This window comes from Grampus griseus (assembly GCF_964374135.1).
Source record: "Grampus griseus genome assembly, chromosome: 3".
Taxonomy (NCBI): Eukaryota; Metazoa; Chordata; class Mammalia; order Artiodactyla; family Delphinidae; genus Grampus; species Grampus griseus.
This window is the reverse complement of record NC_139019.1, coordinates 51,392,447-51,413,542: the sequence shown is the minus strand read 5'-3', so window position 1 is coordinate 51,413,542 and position 21,096 is coordinate 51,392,447. Positions and strand designations below refer to the sequence as shown.

At 34.6% G+C, this 21,096-nt stretch overlaps 1 protein-coding gene across 1 annotated transcript in view; it reads left to right on the top strand.

Annotated features, from left to right (window-relative positions):
• ADAMTS6 (ADAM metallopeptidase with thrombospondin type 1 motif 6) overlaps positions 1-21,096 on the top strand; it is a 264,059-nt gene that overhangs the window by 179,443 nt on the left and 63,520 nt on the right. The window contains exons 14-15 of the mRNA XM_082652300.1: positions 13,041-13,143; positions 20,497-20,630. Coding sequence (XP_082508426.1) covers positions 13,041-13,143; positions 20,497-20,630 — 237 coding nt within the window. The remainder of the gene's footprint in view (positions 1-13,040; positions 13,144-20,496; positions 20,631-21,096) is intronic.

The window sequence follows — 21,096 nt, the reverse complement described above, 5'->3', positions numbered from 1 at the left end:
GAGTGGAATGTATTTGAATTTAAGTTATGAGAAGTGAGACTGTTCTCAGTGAGAACAAATCTGGAGTGTGGCCATGGGAGTGCATGCCTAACCTTGAGTGGAGGTGAAGGAGTTCTAGGAATGTTAAGGCTAGGGAGTTTGGGGAGTCTTCCGTGTGGATGTTGGATTCACTCAGGATGTTATTAGGACTTGGAGGGTATAGTGAGACTGTGAAGCAGATATCAAGCTCTTTAACAAATGAGGGGAAATGACCATCATAAAGTTGGGAGAAAGCAGTGATGAAACCAAATAGTGATTTGGATGAATAACATGAATCTCGGAAAATAGAGGTTTTATGCAAGGGAAGAAGAATGGAGTACCTACTGCATATTTAGACTGTGTTAGGTAGGAGTGAGAAAGGCAAACCGACCTCTCAATTCCCATCTATTTCTGTTATGTAGTTGTAGAGGTGGGCACACATTTTGGGTCTAATAACACAGGTGCTATACAATATGAATAATGTACGATAGGTAACAGAAAAAGGAAAAAAAAACATGCCAGACACACATGCCAGGCTTGTTGCATTTTACCCATGAAATATGTTTTAGATGCTCAGATTGTGGAGTTTGTTATTGGTAGGTTGACATTTCTATTACTATCTTTGTCTTCTGTTTCAGCTTTTTGCAAATGTTAAGGAGATATATTTAACATATATGTATCATTAATATACAAATAATTATGTTTTCTTCATTAATCTTGTCTCTACTAGTTCAGAATTTGAGACAGTTCAGTTACCACACCAAAATTTATTTTCACGCTATCCAAGTTAATAAAGCTGTCTGAACATAAGTTGTGTAAACTGGAGCCTTTTAAAATGTAATCTAATACATGAAAGTTTAAACTTTCAAAACACATAATCTAGCCCAGCACTGTCCAAGAGAACGTTCCTCAATGATGGAAATATTCTATCTGTGCACTGTCCAGCCTGGTAGCCAGTAGTCAAATTAGCTTTTGAGTACTTGAAATGCGTCTAGTGCAACAGAAGAACCGAATTTTTAAGTTTAACTAATTTAAATTTGAATAGCCACATGCGGCTAGTGACAACTGTATTGGGCAGCACAAAGCTAGTCTAGCTATGCAGTAGAAAAATAACTGTTATGAAGAAGATTGTATCTGTTAATCCCAAATCCCTAATTAATCCCTCCCCCTTCCCCTTTTGCTAACCATAAGTTTGTTTTCTATGTCTTCGGGTCTGTTTCTGTTTTGAAGCACAGGGGACTATATTCAATATCTTGTAATAACCAATAGTGAAAAAGAATCTGAAGAAGAATACATATTATATATATATATATATATATAACTGAATCACTTTGCTGTACACCTGAAACATTGTAAATCACCTATACTTCAATTAAAAAAATTTTAACAGTATAAAAAGAAGACTGTAAATATTATGTATAAAATTCTCAAAACAAGTCAATTCAATCTTAGCTCATTTTAGAAACAAACGTGAAATTTTTATTTTTGGTAATGACAGATTATTCTGACAGAAAAATATTTTAGAGAGTGCTGAATAAGATTTTTTTTTTAACATTTTAAAATCAGCAAAGAGCTGACCAGATAGTAAGGGAAATGCCGTAAGGTCATAATTTTTGAAGGCAAACTCAAAAGCATCAACAAGGAAACATCAGAGCAACTAAGGTACTCTTACCCTGACAATATTCAGAGAAGAGATTAAGTGCTCCAGTGTGTCTTTCTTAAGTATATGAAAAGTTTTTTCTGAAGCTTCTCCCCTGCTACCTCATCAGACTTCCTTCATGTTTTATTGGCCAGGAGGCCGAATGCCCACCCTTAACCCAGTCATGGGCAAAAGGAATGGTATTACCATAATTGGTTTTGACTAATCTAGATATGCCCCTAAAATGGGGTTAGAATCATTTTCTCTGAGAGGTAGATTCCTGAGCAAAAATCAGAATTCTGTTAGCAAGAAAGTAGGCAGTGATAGATATTGAGAGTGCCACAGGTGTCTGCATCAGAGCTCTTTTAGTTTCCATCTTTACGAGTAGAAGTAGCAGCAACAAAAGTAGTAACGGTAGTAGTAGGACTAGTACTAGCAGTAGTACCAGTAGTAGTAGTAGTGATGGTAGTAGCTGCTGCTAACATTTATTGAGCACTTACTACATACCAGACCTATTATTTTAACCATATTTTCTTTCCATACTGAGAGTTCTCCTCAGTGGTGAGTTGACTTGGTAAGATATTTTTAATTTCCATTTGTTCAATATAAATCTAGAAAAACTATGCTATAAAGTTGTGTTATAATCTGTTTTGTTACAGACTTGTTTCTGCAACACAAATTAGCTCATAAGTGACTGAGTTATTTTGTGCCACTAAGAAATACAGCAGCTGAAGTCAAACTACGTTTTGCCTTTATACAGCTGAACAGCTGATGAAAATTGTGCTGTACATGATGACCATTCACCTCACACTCTTCTTTTTGTTCACTTTGGCCACATGCTCTGTCATTTCTGTGTGTGTTTCTGCCTGTTCTTTGTACATTGGCCTCTTGTCTCTATAATGTATAATGTTTTGAATGTTTTTTTTTTTTTCTATAATGCCTGGGTGTCTGTGTGAACTACCCTAATTTAAGGGACTCAAGAGAGTATACTTGTCTTTTATCAAATCAGCCTCCTGCCTTAGTGCATGTTTTATTTAATTTAATACTTTACACATCATATTGAGTGACCCTGTAAATAAGATGTGAGAGAACACTTTCCAATTAGTTAGAACCAGTTTGACTGTCAAGACCTAGAAAACAATTCATAGGCATTGTTACTTTGTCATATGTGATCCAAGAGCTTTTCTGGAGACTTAAATAGGGATAAAACAAGGGATAAATTCAAATGATCCTGGAAGAATTTTCAAATCAGTGTCCAGAATGAGATGATGTTAGGCAATCAAACGGTAAGAGCACCAGGGTTCCTTATCTAATGTCATGAATCTTTGAGGCTTGCTCTCTACTTTCTAATAACTTAAGCACGTTATAATAGAAAATAGGAAATCTAGGAGATATAAGCCTGATTAACATATATTTGATACATCCTACTTGCATTTCTTTTAAGATCTTGCAACCCATTCCAAACAGCCTATCAGTTTGCCATATAGTATAGCAGTTTTGACCCTATCTTTTCTGTGATTGACCAGCTGGTACTGTAGATTACAGCTTAGTTCTTACGTTTTTACATATAATAATAATTATATTATTATTTATAACTCTTATTAGAATTGAATTAGCTTCATTAAAATCACAACAGAAGAATAGAATAAATTAGAAAATCAGAAGAAAAGGAAAAATAATATAAGGCTGGGATCAGTACCTTAAATATGTACCACAAGGTCCTTTCACTCACTAAAAGTGGGCCATAGATTTTGCTCTGAGTTTCCTAGTAACCTGAGTAAAGAAGCAAACACTATCAGTTCTAAGATTCATAATGTCTGATAGCTATGACAAAAGGAGATATATCCACAAAGGAACACTTCATTATTTTGAAGCTTTGATACTTTTCCTATGTGGATCCCTACACTAGTGAATCAGATTGAAACATACAAGGCTGACAGTATTCTCCTTGCTTAGGTTTGAGGAGAAATTGGACCTAGAACCAATGCAGGCCAGTCTTAAAAAGTGGCAAGCACAAAAACAAGATAGCCACACTTTCTCCCTAATGCCAGTGTAATTCCTACCACAGACATTTGAAGGGTACAGGAATGGTAAGAAGAGAAGAGCTCTCCAGTGGAAAGACAACAGTGTTCCCATTAAGTCCTGTCCTACTTACCCCAGTTTCAAAGAAAGCGATCCACAGAAATAGAAGAGGCAACTTATAAAGAGAGAATCTTTAAGGTTTTAAAATAAAACCAAAATGGATAGCCAGCTGTAAAATTGGCTGACCACTCTCAACAGCAACTTAACCAGCCTAGAGGCCAAAGGTATTCACACAATAGACTCTGAGGCTGGTTATCTGCATCAGGATGTATTGGATGTGCAGTTTGTTCCCTACATCACCAGTGGTCACCCTCAGGAGCCTTCAAAAGCATCTAGAAAAAGATTCATTCTTTGACATTCACATCATGGTCTCTAGGACAGAATACCAGGTAAAGACAATAGCTGTGGCAGGAACAAATGAATATGCTTTTTGGCTTGAAGCTACTGAGAAACCAGGAGCATCTACTAAAGACATAGGATATTTGGATGAAGTTTGCTCTCACCATTAAACCAGGAACTTCAATAGAATATTTGGGACCATAAACTAATCTAATAGATATGATCTTACGGAACTTGGGTTTGGAGAGCAGAGATTTATGGAAGTCATGATGCTGAGAGTTCATTGTTTGAGTTCTCCTCTTTGGACTTAAAGATAAATGATTGTTAAGGTCCTGACAGTTTTTATAAATGAGCAAATGTAGGAACTAGCATGATTATCAGGTAGTGCCATTATGAGAAATAAAGACCCCAGATCTGTGCTCAATCTTCTAAAAAGTGTTTGCTCGAGAGCTGCTAAAAAAATACTTTATTATGTATATGGAATCTCCTTTTTATTGACACAAAAGAATATTGACTATTAAGCAGGCATTTCTGCTTTCCTGAGCAATTTTTCACTGCAGTGACTGAAACTATCATGCAAAATGTTCTCAGAGGGTAAAAGTTGGTGTACATAGTATAAGTATTTTAAGTAGCAGAATTTATAGGTCAGTGTTATAAATACTTGAAAACTTGATGTTTGTCAAGAGTAAAAATATTGCTATATTGAGGTTATGAACCAAATTTTATATCAAAGCCTAAAGAAGAAATATTAGCTACTGCGCAAAGGACTCTTCTACATTTCTAAAAAGAATGTCCTGGTGTTGCTTAGCTATTTTCCAGAAAATCCGTGTGTTTTTCCTATTCCATTTTATTTGTGATTTGCATGTCTGCTTGATAATGTGACTAGGATAGAACTTCTGGTGAAAAGCCTAAGCTCCACCTTGGCTGGGGTGAAGTCATATTATTCTTGCATCTTACACATCTCATTTCCTCCTTTATTTTATGCATCAAAACTATAAAAAACAATGGAGACAAAGGATTTTCCAGGTCATCTGTGGTCTGTTCTAAAATTTAAGCATAGGTTATTTAGTACAGGGACATTTTTTCAGTCAGCTTTGCTAGAGGTGCATGCTGTTCTGCAGTTTTTTTCTTCTTCATTGTGTAAGGTCATTAAATGGTGTCATTGCCTTGGTTGTGGTACACAGGAAAAGTACAGCCTATATTCGGAAGTAGTACTGTAGTGAAAAAGGTATGGACTTTGTATTCAAACTGACTTAAATTTAATCCTGACTATAACAGGATTGTTTCTATTTTACCTTGACAAGATACCTAACTTGACTAAACTTCAGGGAACTCCTATATAAAGAGTATAATTATATCAAACTTGCAGGGTTGTTTGAGAATTAAAAGAAGTAATACTTTAAAACATCTAGTGCTATCCCTGGTACTTAATCTGTATTTGCTACAGTGTAGCTATTACTGTATACATTTATGTTTTATGGATTACAAAGTACTTTTTATATAACCTCATCAAATCTTCAAATCACTTTTATAAAGGGAAGGACAGGGTTTTGTTTTGTTTTTTAATATTTTAAAATGAGGAACTAAAGCTCAGCAACAGGCTAGTGTCTTGGAAGGGATTCAGGAAGGCATAGAATTTCTGAGTGCTGCTCTAGCACTCAGATGGAGCCTTTGGGAGGTGGTTGTGGCAAAGTAAGCTCTGAAAGAGTTTGGTCACCTTTGACATTGTCTTACTTCCAGTCTAACCTTACCCTGCAGCAGAACCAGATAGCTGAGGACAATTATGAAACTACAGACCTTGCCCCCAGGGAAAGGTGTGGGGTAAGTGATGCCAAGGTACAGAGTTGATCCATTAACTAACAGTGTTATAACTGTGTCCCAAGTTATAATTAGAAAACATATATGTATCAACCACATTATTCTCATATACTTCAATATACTTATAAAAGTATACTTTCATATATATGTATATATATATGTGTGTATGTATATATGTATAGATATATGTATATATACACATATATATAAAATGGCAAAAAATAGCAGGAGCAGTGTCATTAATCTTTAGGTTAGTATGAATTTTATAGAGTGCATCTTGTTGTGAGAAATAAAGATTAACTTTTAAGCACAGAATAGAGCTTGCTTGTTTATTTTGTTCTTTAAAGCGACGTTTAAAAAATCACAAAGTAAAAGTTTGTTTCTTAACATTTTTACAGGCTTAGGGGAAAGGGTCATGCTATGGATAGATGACATTTAAATTAAATTTAGGCCATACAAGGCATATAGAAGTAGTTTTAATTTTGAAAACTTGCATACAAGATTATGGTATCAAACATGACAGCCAGATTTAAGTTTGTCTAGACAATGTAGGTTTATCAGGCTTTTGTTTTCTTTTTCTTCAAAAGTAAAGGTACAGTGAAATTACTCCCCCAAAAGCAGAAACTATTTGGGGGAGAAAATATGAGAAGTTTGCCTCAAAACTGGGGTTGAAATGATTCACTACATGCATTGAACACTAAATTTAACCTTGGAAATGCCCTTGTGAATTACTTTAATGAGCTAATTAGACAGTACCTTATAATTAGGAAATCAGGAGTTTTGTTTGCAACTTGTAAAAGAGGGTGTGGAAGCAAGGCTTTTGTTAGCCCATTCGGCATCTTTATGTATATCACTCCTGTCTGGGTGAACAAGCAGAAATGTGTCCCTTCTTCACAGTCTCATGTCAAGTGCATGACTTGCTAATAAGCAAAGCAAAGGTTGAAATCCAGCCTCCACTTATGCTCCTTCACCTAACAGGGTATAATTGACTAAGAGTATGTTGCTATCCTGAAGAAAAAGAACATTAAATTTGGGGAGTGTAGAAGGTTGGTCTAGTGTAATAGTGAAGAAGCACAAGTGCATCTGGCATGAAAGTAAGAAAGGAAGAAGCAGCAGAAGGTGGGAAAGAGAGAGAAGGGGAGTAGAAGAACAAAATGCCAGTTTTGCTCATTTTGCTGTGTTCCCTGAGGCTGTAGGAATCCTGGCATCTTCCCAGCCTGTAGGAATGCTGGTATCTTCCCAGCCTACGCATCTTTTTTTAGGAAGAAAAGAGGAAAGGGAAAGGGGGGAAAGAGTTTCATTCTCGGCTTGCTTCTCACTCTTTATTACCCATAAGACATAATACAGTATTTGCAGAGTTTTCCTCATTTGGAAAACATTTTGGGATGTATTGCTCTTTAAGGTAAGGGTATTTGGGGTGTATTTTGCAAATGAAGAAAAGAAGGCACAAAGAGATTCCGGGACTTTCCAAGGTCACCTATTCTTTGGGGTAAAATCCAGATTACAACTCTAGTAACAGAAATGCCCCTGGACAGTTGGTCAGCAGAAGCTGAGATTTCTTTCTGCAGCAACGTTTATGCCCCAAGGAATTTTTTTTTTTAATCTATCAGTATAACTGGAAGCATAAGATAGTCTATAGAATGTGCTAACTTACATATTTCTCTAAAAAAAAAAGTAGTGAAAAAAGATACTAGTATTAACTTTTTGTATCTTTGAAAATACTAAGATCAAAAGATACTGAGACCTGCAGTGTTGCTTTCTGGATTTATGTGGGGCCCTGCTGGTTACTTTTTAGAAGAGGATGCTTGATAAGTGTTAACACTAGGAGGCTGAAAACCTGTCAGGCTTCACTTTAAAAATTTGTTGCTTATGCCTACTGTTTTCTGTTGCGGTTTCTGCATAGTGTCAACATTTATTATACTTGAGTAACTTAAAAAGCATTACTCCCTAAACTCTCCACTATTCTTAAACAAAACAAAAATATATTTTATGTAATTTTTCCTTAAGAAATTACTCTTTTCTTTGATCTCTCTCATTCTTTGCAGCCGGAATACACAACTCCTACTGAGCTTATTTCTAATCAACACAAGATTCAGAGCATTCACTGAAGGAAACATTTAAATCAAGAGAACAGAACACTAGCTGATAATATGCTAGAAACAGAAAGGCATGGGATCAAGTCCCCAAGTCTACTACAGTTTCCAATTTACAGCACCTTCCATCTTCCATGTTTTTCTGTGAACATCCTAAACACTCCTGCCTCAGGGCTTTTGCATTTAATGTTTCCTGGAACACTCTTTTCACAGGTTTATATGTAAGTCACTTCCTCAGTTTCTTTTAACTTTCTGCTCAAGTGCCACCTTATCAGAGAGAATTTCTCTTGCTCTACCATTTAAAACAACTCCCTCACCCGCGCCCAGCCCACCCCGCCACCTTAGTACCCTGCTTTATTTTTCTTCTTTCTCATCTCCAGCTACAGTGGGCTCCAGGAACGCAGGGACCTAATCTGATTGGTTTATTCTCCAGAGCCTAGAATCCTATGTTATATATAAAAGCTTTTTATATATATTTGCTGAATATAAAAAAGACACTTCAGGCCAGTTCTTGGTGCCTGGTTTTAAGAGTACTAATGACAAGTTATTATGTCCCCATAGGAAAGCCATCAAGGTCTAGATACCTTTCAATAAGGGATTAGATTTGTTCAGTGTGGGTCCAGAAGAAAGGCGCAAGACCACTGGGTTATGGGAAGGAAGACAGATTTTGGCTGAAAGAAAGAACCAGATGATAATTGCAGCTGTCTGAAAAGTATTTGATCTATCTTTCTGTAGATTATACAGATTGTGTGACCACTTTGGGGGTAACTGTACAGGAAGTTTAAGAGTTTTCTGCAAATTATATTATATTCTGACATCAGTTCTTAAAAGTGTATGATTCTGTATTGACTCAAAAATTAATAATTGAGCTTGGTTCTTCTGCAAAATGCTGCCAGACATTTGTATCTATATGTTAACACCCGAAATCAGGGGTTGACAAATTGCACCTTCTGGGTCAAATTTGGCCCATTGCCTCTTTTTGTAAATAAGATTTTAGTGGAACACAGCCCTGACTGTCATTTACATAATGTTTATGGCTTCTTTTACACTATGATATCACAGTTGAGTAGTTGTAACAGAGGTTATATGGCCCACAAAGTCTAACATATTTACTGTGTGGCCCTTGACAGAAAAAGTTTGCCAACCTCTGCCCTTAACCAATAAATTGCAAAATATAACACAAGGAAAAAAAAAAAATATATATATAACACAAGGAAACATATCTCTATTCAGTCTCCCAAGTACCACTACCACTACTACTATCTCCTCCTCCTTCTCCTCCTTCTTTTCTCCTTCTTCATCATCATCATCAACTATTTTATCTGTAAAGATCCAACCATAATAATATAAACCACTCTAAATATTTAAACAGAGGGAATCTAATGCAAAGAATTGGTTACGTGGATAATGGAAGAGGCTGACAAGCCCATAGATCAGCATCAGCAGAAAGATACCACCACTCCTACCAGAAAAACATAGGAAGGAGGTAGTTTTATTAAAGCCTAGAGGCTGAAATCACACAGCAGAATGTGGAACCATACAATTGGGGGTGGGGGTGGCTGTTGTCTGATATTGGAGCCACAAAAATATTCTGCTTCTGCCTAAGATGCTGCTTGAGGTAGAGAGGAAATGAGAGAAATACCCTGGCTTCTCCCACTAGTGCCTTCCATTGCCTGAACTCAACCAGAAGTCAGCTGACACAGAGGCCTAGGAAATGGAGCCTGCAGATTTGTTCCCCCGACATAAAGAGCAGAGCAAGAGAATGGTGAGGAATGAGTCTAAGGATGCCTAGACCAAAGACCACACAACTGCTAATGGTTATTGAGTGCTACCAGTACCAGGTAAAGAGCTAAACAATTTACATGAATCCTCACCTACTGAGTAAATACTAGTGTTATCTCCAGTTTATAAATGAGGCTTGGAAAATTAAGTACATTGCTGAGGGCTATGAATTAAATACATAAGTTAGAATTGAATCCAGGTCTGTCTTACTCCAAAATCCTTACTTTCAGCCCTCTCATTTTGTAAATAAGAAAAAAGTAGTTTGGAGCAGATAAACTTGTAGCTGGTAAAGACAAGGCTAGGTCTAGAACCCAAGTTACTCCTATAAGGTTTTCGTACATCTTAAGAACTTAAAAACCTATTGTAGCATTTAGAGAGTCCAGAGGAGGCCCCCACTCAGATGCAGGAAGTGTCTTTGCACCTTGAAACTGTTACTAAGCAGCCTTCCTGGACACAATTTACTCAGTTATAAAATGGGATTATTAATTATAACTACCTTATGAGAGTGTTGAGAGAGCTTAAATAGATACAGATCTAGAGACCTCTGAACAGTGTGCCATGAGATAGGTACTTACTAAATGCTTAGAAAAAGGTAAGTAGGTGTTCTTATTGTTAATATTTTTATTATGCTGAACCTGGGAGTGGTTATCACAGGAAAAGAATAGATCAGAAATCTTATGAAATGTTATCCAAGTTTGTCATTAAACAGTAATATCCTCCTTTTGGACCTTTTACTTCTATCTAGGATAATAATTACAAGATAGTCAAGAATAGGATTTTTGTTCATTTTGGGTTTTTTTTTGAAGAGAGACTTTTTATTTTTATTTATTTATTTATTATTTACTTATGACTGTGTCGGGTCTTAGTTGCAGCACGTGGGATCTTTCACTGTGGCAGGCGGGCTCTTCGTTGCAGAGCACGGGGCTTCTCTCTAGTTGCGGCACTCAGTCTCAGTAGTTGCAGTGCACAGGCTTAGTTGCCCGGCAGCATGTGGGATCTTGGTTCCCCGACCAGGGATCAAACCTGCGTCCCCTGCATTGGAAGGTGGATTCTTAACCACTGGAGCACCAGGGATAGTCCCTGTTTGGTTTTGTTTTAAGTGAGTGGCCCTCAAGTGCCTTAGTTTATTAATTCAGGGCTTTTTTTTTTTTTAACCAGTCCTTATCTATGAAATGTTATCTGTTATGCTTCTATACAGTTCCTTTCTTTCATCCGGGATAGCTGTTGTCCAACTATTCCCAAAATATGACCTTTTCTTTCCTGTCCCCATGGCTTTACTTAGCTTCATTTTTAATAGAAGTCCTTTTTCTTTCTTAACCAGCTCAGTTCCTATAATACTTTGTAATATTATAAAGAATAAGTATGTATGATACTTTATTATAATTCTTATAATATACTCAAGATTTTCTTCCTCAACAAATATTTCCCTAACTAATCACATGACGCATTGATCTTTCACCTATATATAGCACCTGTAGACAATCTATAATGCGCTGTCATATACTTATTGCCTGAGATAGGGCTGTAGCTCTTCCATTTTTATCTTGTTACTCCAAATAGATTGAAAGTCATGCTTGGGTAAAGTTTTAGGTGGTTGGTGCTTTACAAATACTTAAGTATTATGTGAAAACTTGTGGCTAGATTTCAAATTACCTGTGTTTTATTAAATTGATGATATTTGCTTAAAAACTAGTCTTGCTACATGACAAAGCCACTGACAACCTTGGTCATTTTCTGGGATTTCCTGAAAATGGCTTGTAAAGGGAAGCATTTCTTTATTTCAAAGATAAGCACACCATGAAACAAAAGACCCTGGAAGCATATCCTTCCAGCGTCATGCACTATGTAACCTATGGTAAATAGTTTTCATTTTTTAAAAGGTAAATAAGGATAATTCGACAGGCAGAACCATTAGGTTTAGCACTGCAGTGTCATATTTTAACGTGCAGAAAATATTTTAAAATGCAAGGCTCATAACAGAACGTAGACCTGCTGTCACTATTTTCAGAATATGAGGCTTTGGACTTGATATGGTAGAAATTTTAACCACAGTATATAGGAAGTAATGATGACCATGCACATATTTGCACCTTGTGGTCTATTAGTTTTGCACATGCTTCAAGGGACCATTTGCAATGTACTGATCTCAGGAAACTGTATAAAGTAAATGTAGAGATCTAAGGGAGGGTAGTAAAATGTCCTCAAAATGATCTCTGAGATTGTAGCATACTCGCCATTTATTCACAATTGAGACTTTTATCTAATGACTTATTTTGTTCTGTCATATTTAAGGGAAATGTTTTCCCCACCCATGTTTCAAAAGCAGTACTTTGATTTTTAAGTGCTACTGCTCCAGAATTCTAAAAGATAAGTCAAATTAGGTCATATTTCCTCAAACACTATGAGAAGTTATACTTTTAATTCTTTGTGAACTTTAAGATTAAATTTAGGATGGCCCTGTGGTATTTGAAATCCAGACCTAACTAGATTGGCAAGATTTTCTTCCCTAAAAAACTTAGGTAGAAGAAGCATTCCAAACTTTTAAAAACAAATAATCCTCTCTTCACCCTCTCAACATCCTTCTCTCCTCCACCACCCAACACATGTACATGTTTTGAAAATTCAGTATTTTATTTTCTGTGATGTTAATAGATTAAATGTAAATCTTAATAAGTCCGAATTCCTTGAATTTAAAGGTGTTTAGACGTGAGGCCTAGCATTTTGCCCAGTTCATTCCACATCTTAAAATATGGTTTTTGTCAGGGCTAGACAGTAAACAGCTATAGTAGTTGGGATCCAAACCACAATTAATAGTGCTGAATGTCATGTTACAAACCTGCCTCTTGATTTCTTAAAATAAAGAGCTGGGAGTAGCTGTGGCAACTGGACCTCAAATACTGTTACCGAAAAGGATTTTGTGTTTTAGTTTCTTCATCTAGTTTTTATGTCTGTTTATAAGGAGATACCTGACGGATTGATTGCAAAGTGGACTATGAGATGCGTCTGAGTGTAAAGTTATATGGAAACTGTCTAACACTTAACTTTGTTTAAGTTACTTCAGTTATTTCTTCTGTGGCTAAGATTACAATTCAGACACTTCAGTCATAATACTGGTTGTAAAACAGTAAAGCAAATGCCAGAATTATAGCCAGAGAATAAGGGAGTAAGCTAATGTGATGGAGTTCAGGCACTTTTAATTTTAGGGACATTGTCCCTTGGTTTTGGTATTTTTCAACAATCATACTATTTATGATTTTATTTTATTTTAGCCATGTCCTTTGGGGGCCCGAGATTTTCGAGAGAAACAGTGTGCAGACTTTGACAATATGCCTTTCCGTGGAAAGTATTATAACTGGAAACCCTATACTGGAGGTAATGTATAACCTGGCAGAGTTTTCATCATGCTTGAGAGCTTTGCAAATATAAAGGAATATATAAATACATACAAATATGCCTTACATTCATATACATACTAGTAAAGATTAGTGTTTGTAAATCACAGGAAAGTGCTTCTAATACTATAAAGGTCTCGTGTTTTAGTTTCCCTGTAATAAAGTTAATATGTTAGTACAAATGATCAGAAATCATTTTTTAAAACCCAATTCTATTTAACAAGGTACAAAGTTCCTAGAAATAATGTAAATCCAAGTAATATTTCTGAGTTCTTGAGACTTCCTTGGGGTGTATAGACATTATATTATAATAATTTACAATTATTGAATGTGTGGAATTATCACCCTAAAAACAAATTATAATGATATAAATCAACTCAAAAGAGGCCAGGAAAATCTGTGTCTTTCTTGGTCACAGACCAAGGATCTTTCCATAGATGATTATTGTTCTTTTTCAGGGAAACATTTTTTGCTCTTTATTTTAGGCAAGTATCAGACGCTAATTGCTCTGTAAGCACAAGAAGTTTTCTTACGCTCCCAAAATACAAACTAAATTTTGTTAAAATTTTCTCTTAGAAAAATAGAATGTACTCTTAAAAAAACTTTTATTAATTGTTTTTCCAATATCTTAGTTAGTTTTTTGTTTTTTTTCTTGGCCATGCCACATGGCTCTCGGGATCTTAGTTCCTCAACCAGGGATTGAACCCAGGCCCCGGCAGTGGAAGCACCAAGTCCTAACCACTAAACCACCAGGGAATTCCCCCAACATCTTACTTTGAAAACTTTCCAACATAGAGCAATATTAAAACAATTTTGCAGTGACAACTATCTGCCCACCACCAAGATTCTATCATTAATATTTTTAATATACTGTCTTTATTACATGTCTAGTCATCTCTCTATCCATTCATTAATTTATTCTATTTTTCAGGTGCATTTCAAAGTAAATTGTAGTCATCAGTATACTTTCCTCTAGATGCTTCAGCTTGTATAAGTTTAACCACAGTTCAATATTTATTTTCTTTTTTCTTTTCAGGGAAGATTATGTACAATGAGATGCACAAAACTTAACTGTACTTTCCCTGAGTTTTGACAAATGCATACACCTGTAAAACCTTACTGAGTTATAGAACATTACCATTACCTCCAAAATTCTCATAGTCCTCATACTTCTTCCCATTTAGTAGCTGCCTCTACCTACTTCCAAGAGGCAACCAGTTCTGATTTTTTTCCTTACCATCAGTTAGTTTTTTCTGTTACAGAACTTCATGTAAAGGAAATCATGGCATATTTACTCTTTTATCCAAGGCTTCTCTAAGCCTAATGTTTTTGAGATCCATCCATGTCCTTGCAAATGTAATTAGTTCATTCTTTTTTAATTGCTGAGCAGTATTCCATTGTACTAACCAGTTTGTTTATCCATTCTGCTATTGATGGAAACCTGATTGTTCCTAGTTTTCAGCTGTTATGAATAAGTGGCTATGAACATTTGTGTATGTCTTTTTGTGGGCATATGTTTTCATTTCTCTTGGGTAAATACTTAGGGGTGGAATTGCTGGGCAATAGGGTAGCTGTGAGTTTAGTTTTAAAAGAAACTGCCAGATGTTTTTCCAAAGCGATTGTACCAGTCACACTCCCATCAACAGTGTATAAGAGTTCTGTTTGCTCCCCATTCTTGCCAACATTTGGTGTTTTCAGTCATCTTCTGGTGGGTGTATAATGTTGTCTCAGTGAAGTTTTAATTTGCATTTTCTGATCATTGAATATGTTGAGCACGTTTTCATGTGCTTATTGAGCATTTATATATCCTCATTTATAAAATGTTTGTTCAAATCTTTTACCTATTATTTTTTGAATTTTATTTATTTATTTTTTATACAGCAGGTTCTTATTAGTCATCAATTTTATACACATCAGTGTATACATGTCAATCCCAATTGCCCAATTCATCACACCACCACTCCCACCCCCCCGCCATTTTCCCCCCTTGGTGTCCATACGTTTGTTCTCTACATCTGTGTCTCTATTTATGCCCTGCAAACCGGCTCATCTGACCATTTTTCTAGATTCCACATATATGCATTAATATCCGATATTTTTTTTTTCTTTCTGACTTACTTCATTCTGTATGGCAGTCTCTAGGTCCATCCACATCTCTACAAATAACCCAATTTCATTCCTTTTTATGGCTGAGTAATATTCCACTGTATATATGTACCACATCTTCTTTATCCATTCATCTGTCGATGAGCATTTAGGTTGCTTCCATGACCTAGCTATTGTAAATAATGCTGCAATGAACATTGGGGTGCATGTGTCTTTTTGAATTATGGTTTTCTCTGGGTATATGCCCAGTAGTGGGATTGCTGGATCATATGGTAATTCTATTTTTAGTTTCTTAAGGAACCTCCATACTGCTCTCCATAGTGGCTGTATCAATTTACATTCCCACCAACAGTGCAAGAGGGTTCCCTTTTCTCACACCCCGTCCAGCATTTGTTGTTTGTAGATTTTCTGATGATGCCCATTCTAACTGGTGTGAGGTGATACCTCATTGTAGTTTTGATTTTCATTTTTCTAATAATTAGTGATGTTGAGCAGCATGTGCCTCTTCCTTTGCCTATTTTTAAATTGGTTATTTATCTTTTTATTCTCAAGTGGTTCATTTATCAGATAGGTTTTACAAGTATTTTCTCACAGCCTATGGCTTTCTTTACTTTCTTTGCTTTTCTTTATGTTTTAAATGGTGTTCTGGATGAGTATAAGATTTTAATTTTGATGAATTCTATTTTTTTTTTAATTTTATGGTCATTGTGTTCTATGTCCTGTCTTAGAAATCTTTGCCTACCTTAACTCAGGAAGATATTTTCTTCTAAAAGCCTATGGTTTTGATCTTTATATTTAGATCTACAGTCTAAAAATAATTTCGGGGTATGGTATGTATTTTTAGTGTATTTATAGACTCTATTTTGTTTCATTGATCTATTTGTCAATCCTATGCTGGTACCACACTGACTTGATTAACTGTAGAGTCTTGGACATGGGTAGTGTAAGCTCCTCCTACTTTGATCTTTTTTTTAAGAGTCCTTTGTATATTCTAAGTGCTTTGCATTTCCATATAAATTTTAGAATCAGTTGTTAATGGTTACAGAAGAACATGTTGGGTTTATGATTCTTGTCATGTTGAATCTTTATATCAATTGAGGAAAAACTGATATACTAACAATATTGAATTTTCCAATTTATGAACATGGTATATCTCTCCATGTTTTCCTTAATTTCTCTCAGCTATGCTTTATAGTTTTAGGTGTAAGGTCATGCACATCTTCTGTTAAATCTATTCCTGAGTAATTTATGGTTTTGACACTACTGTAAATAAAAGTTTAGAATTTTTTATTTTCAATTGTTTCAATTGATTTTTACATATTAACTTTGTATTCTGTGACCCTTCTAAATTCCCTTACTAGTTCTAATAGTTGTTTTGTAGATTGTTTAGAATTTTCTTGGTAAATAGTCATGTTATCTGGAAATAGAGATTATTATTTTCAATCTTTGGACCTTTTTATTTTATTTTCTTGCCTTAATTCACTGACTTGGCCCTTCATTACAATTTGTGCATGTATTAATTATATGTGTTTTTCTTCTTTATTCTGTTAATATAGTGACTTAGTTGATAGATTTTATAAGGTCAAACTGACATTTTATTCCCAGGATAAACCCCATGTGATAATGATTTATTATCTTTTTATTTATTATCTTGTTATTGGGCTTAATTGCTAATATTTGATTAAGGATGTTTACATCTATCTTCATAAGGAATATTGATTTGTAAATTTTTTACTTGTCATGTTTTTGATAAGTTTTGGTATCAGAGTTACTCTGGCTTCCAGAAATAGAATCCTTATTTATCTTGAAGGAGTTTGTAGGGTTGATAATATGTCTTCCTTAGAATAGATTTTACTAATAAAACCATCTAGGCTCGGTATTTTCTTGTGAAAATAATTTTTTTATTACAAACTCAACTCCTTTAATGGATAAAGAGCTATTCAGATTTTTTTATTCTTATGTCAGTTTTTGAATTTGTGTCTTCAAGAAATTTATGTTACTTCCATGTTGTCCAATTTATTCGCAGATAATTGATAATACCATTCTCTTATTATCCTGTTTAGTATCTATAGGATCTGTAGTGATATACACTCTTCCATTTCTGCTATTGATAATATGTATCTTCTCTCTTTTTCTTGATCATTCTTGCTTGAAGTTTATCAATTTTATTACTCTTTTCAAAGAATCAACTTTTGGTTTTAGTACTTTTTTTCTAATTAATTTTTTGCTCTTATTATTATTTGGGGGGAGGGGTTTATTTTACTGTTCTGCATTCCTAACATTTGATGTATTTTTATTTCCTTCAGTTCAAAATATTTTCTTATTTACATTGTGATTTCTTCTTTGACCCAGGGGTTATTTAGAACTGTTATTTTTATTTCTAAATTGTTGATTTTTTCTAGATTTTTTGTTATTGATTTATCATTTAATTACATTATGATCAGAGAATACTCTGTATGATTTAAATTTTTAAAATAGTTGAAATTTGTTTTATGATACAGCTTATTGTCCAGGTTGATGAATGTTCTATGTATACGTGAAAAGGATGTGTTTTCTCCAGTTGTTGGATATAGTGTTCTATATGATAACAAGGTCAAGCTGCATGATAGTATTGTTCAGATCTTTTATATTCTTTCTGATTTTTTTCTGCTCTGGTTTTTTAATCGGTTCCTGAGAGAAGTGTGTTAAAATCTTCAACTGTTTTATGGCTTTGCTTTTTGTGTGTGGGTGTAGGTTTTTGCTTCATGTATTTTGAATTGCTTTTATTAGGTGCATATACATTTGGGATTGTTTTGTCTTACTGTAGAAGTAAGTCTCTGAAATAATTCACAGATTTAATAATTAGCATCTAGATAATTGTGTGCTTTGTAAATTAACCCTAAATTCATAATAAGCTTTACTGAAGGTAATTGGTAATGTGACCTTCCATTCAGAGAATCATCTTAAATCCCTTCTTGAAATAATAACATTACCTCTTCTGAAAACTTATTGTAGCAGAGGAAGCTGAACACATCTTCAGCAATAAAGGAAGAATAAATATATTTGTATTATTATCACACAGTGCAGTGGGCTAAGGAATACAACCAGAGCATTTATGTGTTCTGCCTATCAAATACTACCGTACATAATTAATACTAAAATTGTGTAAATAAAAGACTCATGTTCTCTTTTTATAGTCTGGTGCATAAAAAGCTGCATTAAATTCCAAAGCATTACAATAAAAAATGGCGAAAGAACTACACTGGGTAGTAATGAAAAAAAAAATCCCAGTTAGATCTGTGGAAATTTAGAGCAATTTTATTCATGAGAATCTTATAAAAATAAATATAATACCTTGATTATCAGTTCAGGAAGAAATTATTTTATTTATTACTTGTTATTTCTGTTCTCAGTACAGCAAAATGTATCATTAACCTAAGCCTAATAATAACATTATGTTATATAGAAGTTCTATAGCCTGTAGACATTGAAAATGGAAGAAAACACAGACTTCAGCCAGAGGTTGTAAACTGGCAGTTCAGGAACCGTTTTTACTTATATACATGTTTTAGCCTCCACAGTATTTTTGAAAACTTTTTATGAGTTTCCAAGAAGAGTGTTTATATATATATATATATATATATATATATATATATATATATATTTTTTTTTTTTTTGCGGTATGTGGGCCTATCACTGTTGTGGCCTCTCCCATTGTGGAGCACAGGCTCCGGACACGCAGGCTCAGCGGCCATGGCCCACGGGCCCAGCCGCTCTGCAGCATGTGGGATCTTCCCGGACCGGGGCACAAACCCGTGTCCCCTGCATCGGCAGGTGGACTCTCAACCACTGTGCCACCAGGGAAGCCCAAGAGTTTATATTTTTAAAGTCTAGGTTTTCATCTCCTCTTGAAAAAACAATGTCTGACAATATTGGGCCATCTTCTTACATGACAAAAGTCAACTGTAACAGTGATCTACTTTAATCAATTGTTCTCTCTATAATTTATCATTGTCTCCATCACTCCGTTGACTTCTCTTTTACTTCACCCCGTAGAAACCTGGTTTCTGCCTTCACTAAGACCTAGGCATGTCATTTCATCTTTCTGTCTAATTTTCTTTTTTAGAGGAAGTCTTCTTTATTTCAAAGAAATTTTATCAGATCATTATAATAAGGCCAAAATGTTTTAAACATCATGGAACAAAGGTTCAACAGAAAGTATTTTTAAGTCCTAATTTTAATCAATAATTACATTTTTATAAATAGCTTTTTTATGTTCAGTTTTGAATAAAATAAATCCATATTGATTGCTACTTTTCCAATATACTGAGAAGTTATGATATGTAATCTGCTTGTTTTTTTAAAATTGCTACTATTTATACCTATTTTTCACGTCAACCTTGAAATACACACACAGCTATTGAAATACAAATTTCAAGTTACAAAATGAAAATTCTCAAGTTAGTGTATGCATTTATTCACAATATAAAGTTAGATTTTTAAAAAATTATTCAAGTTTATTTCTTTTAGTTTTTATTCAATTTATTTAAACTAAAAATGTTTGATGCTATGTAATATTGGGTTGGCCATCTTACAGAAAAACCCAAACGAACTTTTTGGCCAACCCAATATTTATCTTTGATTTATTAATCTCATAAGAACTTTTCAAATTTAGTGCTATAATTAATTTTATCTTTGACTTGCTAATCTCATAAGAATTTATCTCCATGCTAGAGCCACTTCCATGGAATATATGTTTAAAGCAGCTCTAAGTTTACTTTTATTTTATAATTACCATATCTCTGCTTGAAGTAGCAGTTTTTGTATCGTATTCAGTAACAAGTGATATAATTTGCATAAATTTCTATTTGTCATACAAAGTCATTCTCAAGGCCTTCCTAAACTTTATTTTTTTAGTTTTTCAAAATTGCTTTTATTTCATCCATTTTTTTCAACATTCAGTTACCTCCACTGCGATCCCTTTTGACCTAAAGTATATTGAAAATATATATGGGAAATACCTGAAATTTTAAAACCTTAAGATTACTCAGCAGGTCCTCCTTCAAGTTGCACAAGCAATGAAAGTAAACATGAAATTTTAGCAAAGAAGAAAAGAAACCTACACATCTAGGTATATAGTCAGAGAGTGATGGTCTGTTATCAATCGTAAATATGCTGTGGATGATACTGAATCACTGTTCCTTAGGAGAACCACTCCATTTATTTCTCTTCTACTATATTTGTCCAGGTGGGGTAAAACCTTGTGCGTTAAACTGCTTGGCTGAAGGTTACAATTTCTACACTGAACGTGCCCCTGCGGTGATTGATGGGACTCAGTGCAATGCAGATTCACTGGATATCTGTATCAATGGAGAATGCAAGGTTGCTCAGATTATGAATTTCATTGCTTTTTGTTGGGGTTTTTGAGACTTCTGTCTTTTTTTTCTCATATAGTAGCTCGTAATTAATACTATGCTAATTTTTAATAAAGGGCTGCATTTTAATTTAATTTTCAGTAAGGAAATATACATAGTTAAAGGTAGAATTATCCATTCACCTTCAAGCACCATGCAAGTGTGATTTATTCTGGTGTTCTAGTTATGTTTATAGGGATTGCTAGAGCTATGAAGATATTTTGGAATTTAATTTCCATTATTCTTCTGTTTACAAACAAGATGATAGCAAAGAGGGGGAATGAGGATTCAGCTCATTCATATGTCTACTGTGTGTTCTCAATGAAAGATTATTTGATATATTTCATAGCAAAATATTTCCTCAAAGTGTAAAACAGCTATGCTCTTCCCATTTTGTCTTCTTTTGAAGCATTTATAATGGTTTTTGCTATAGA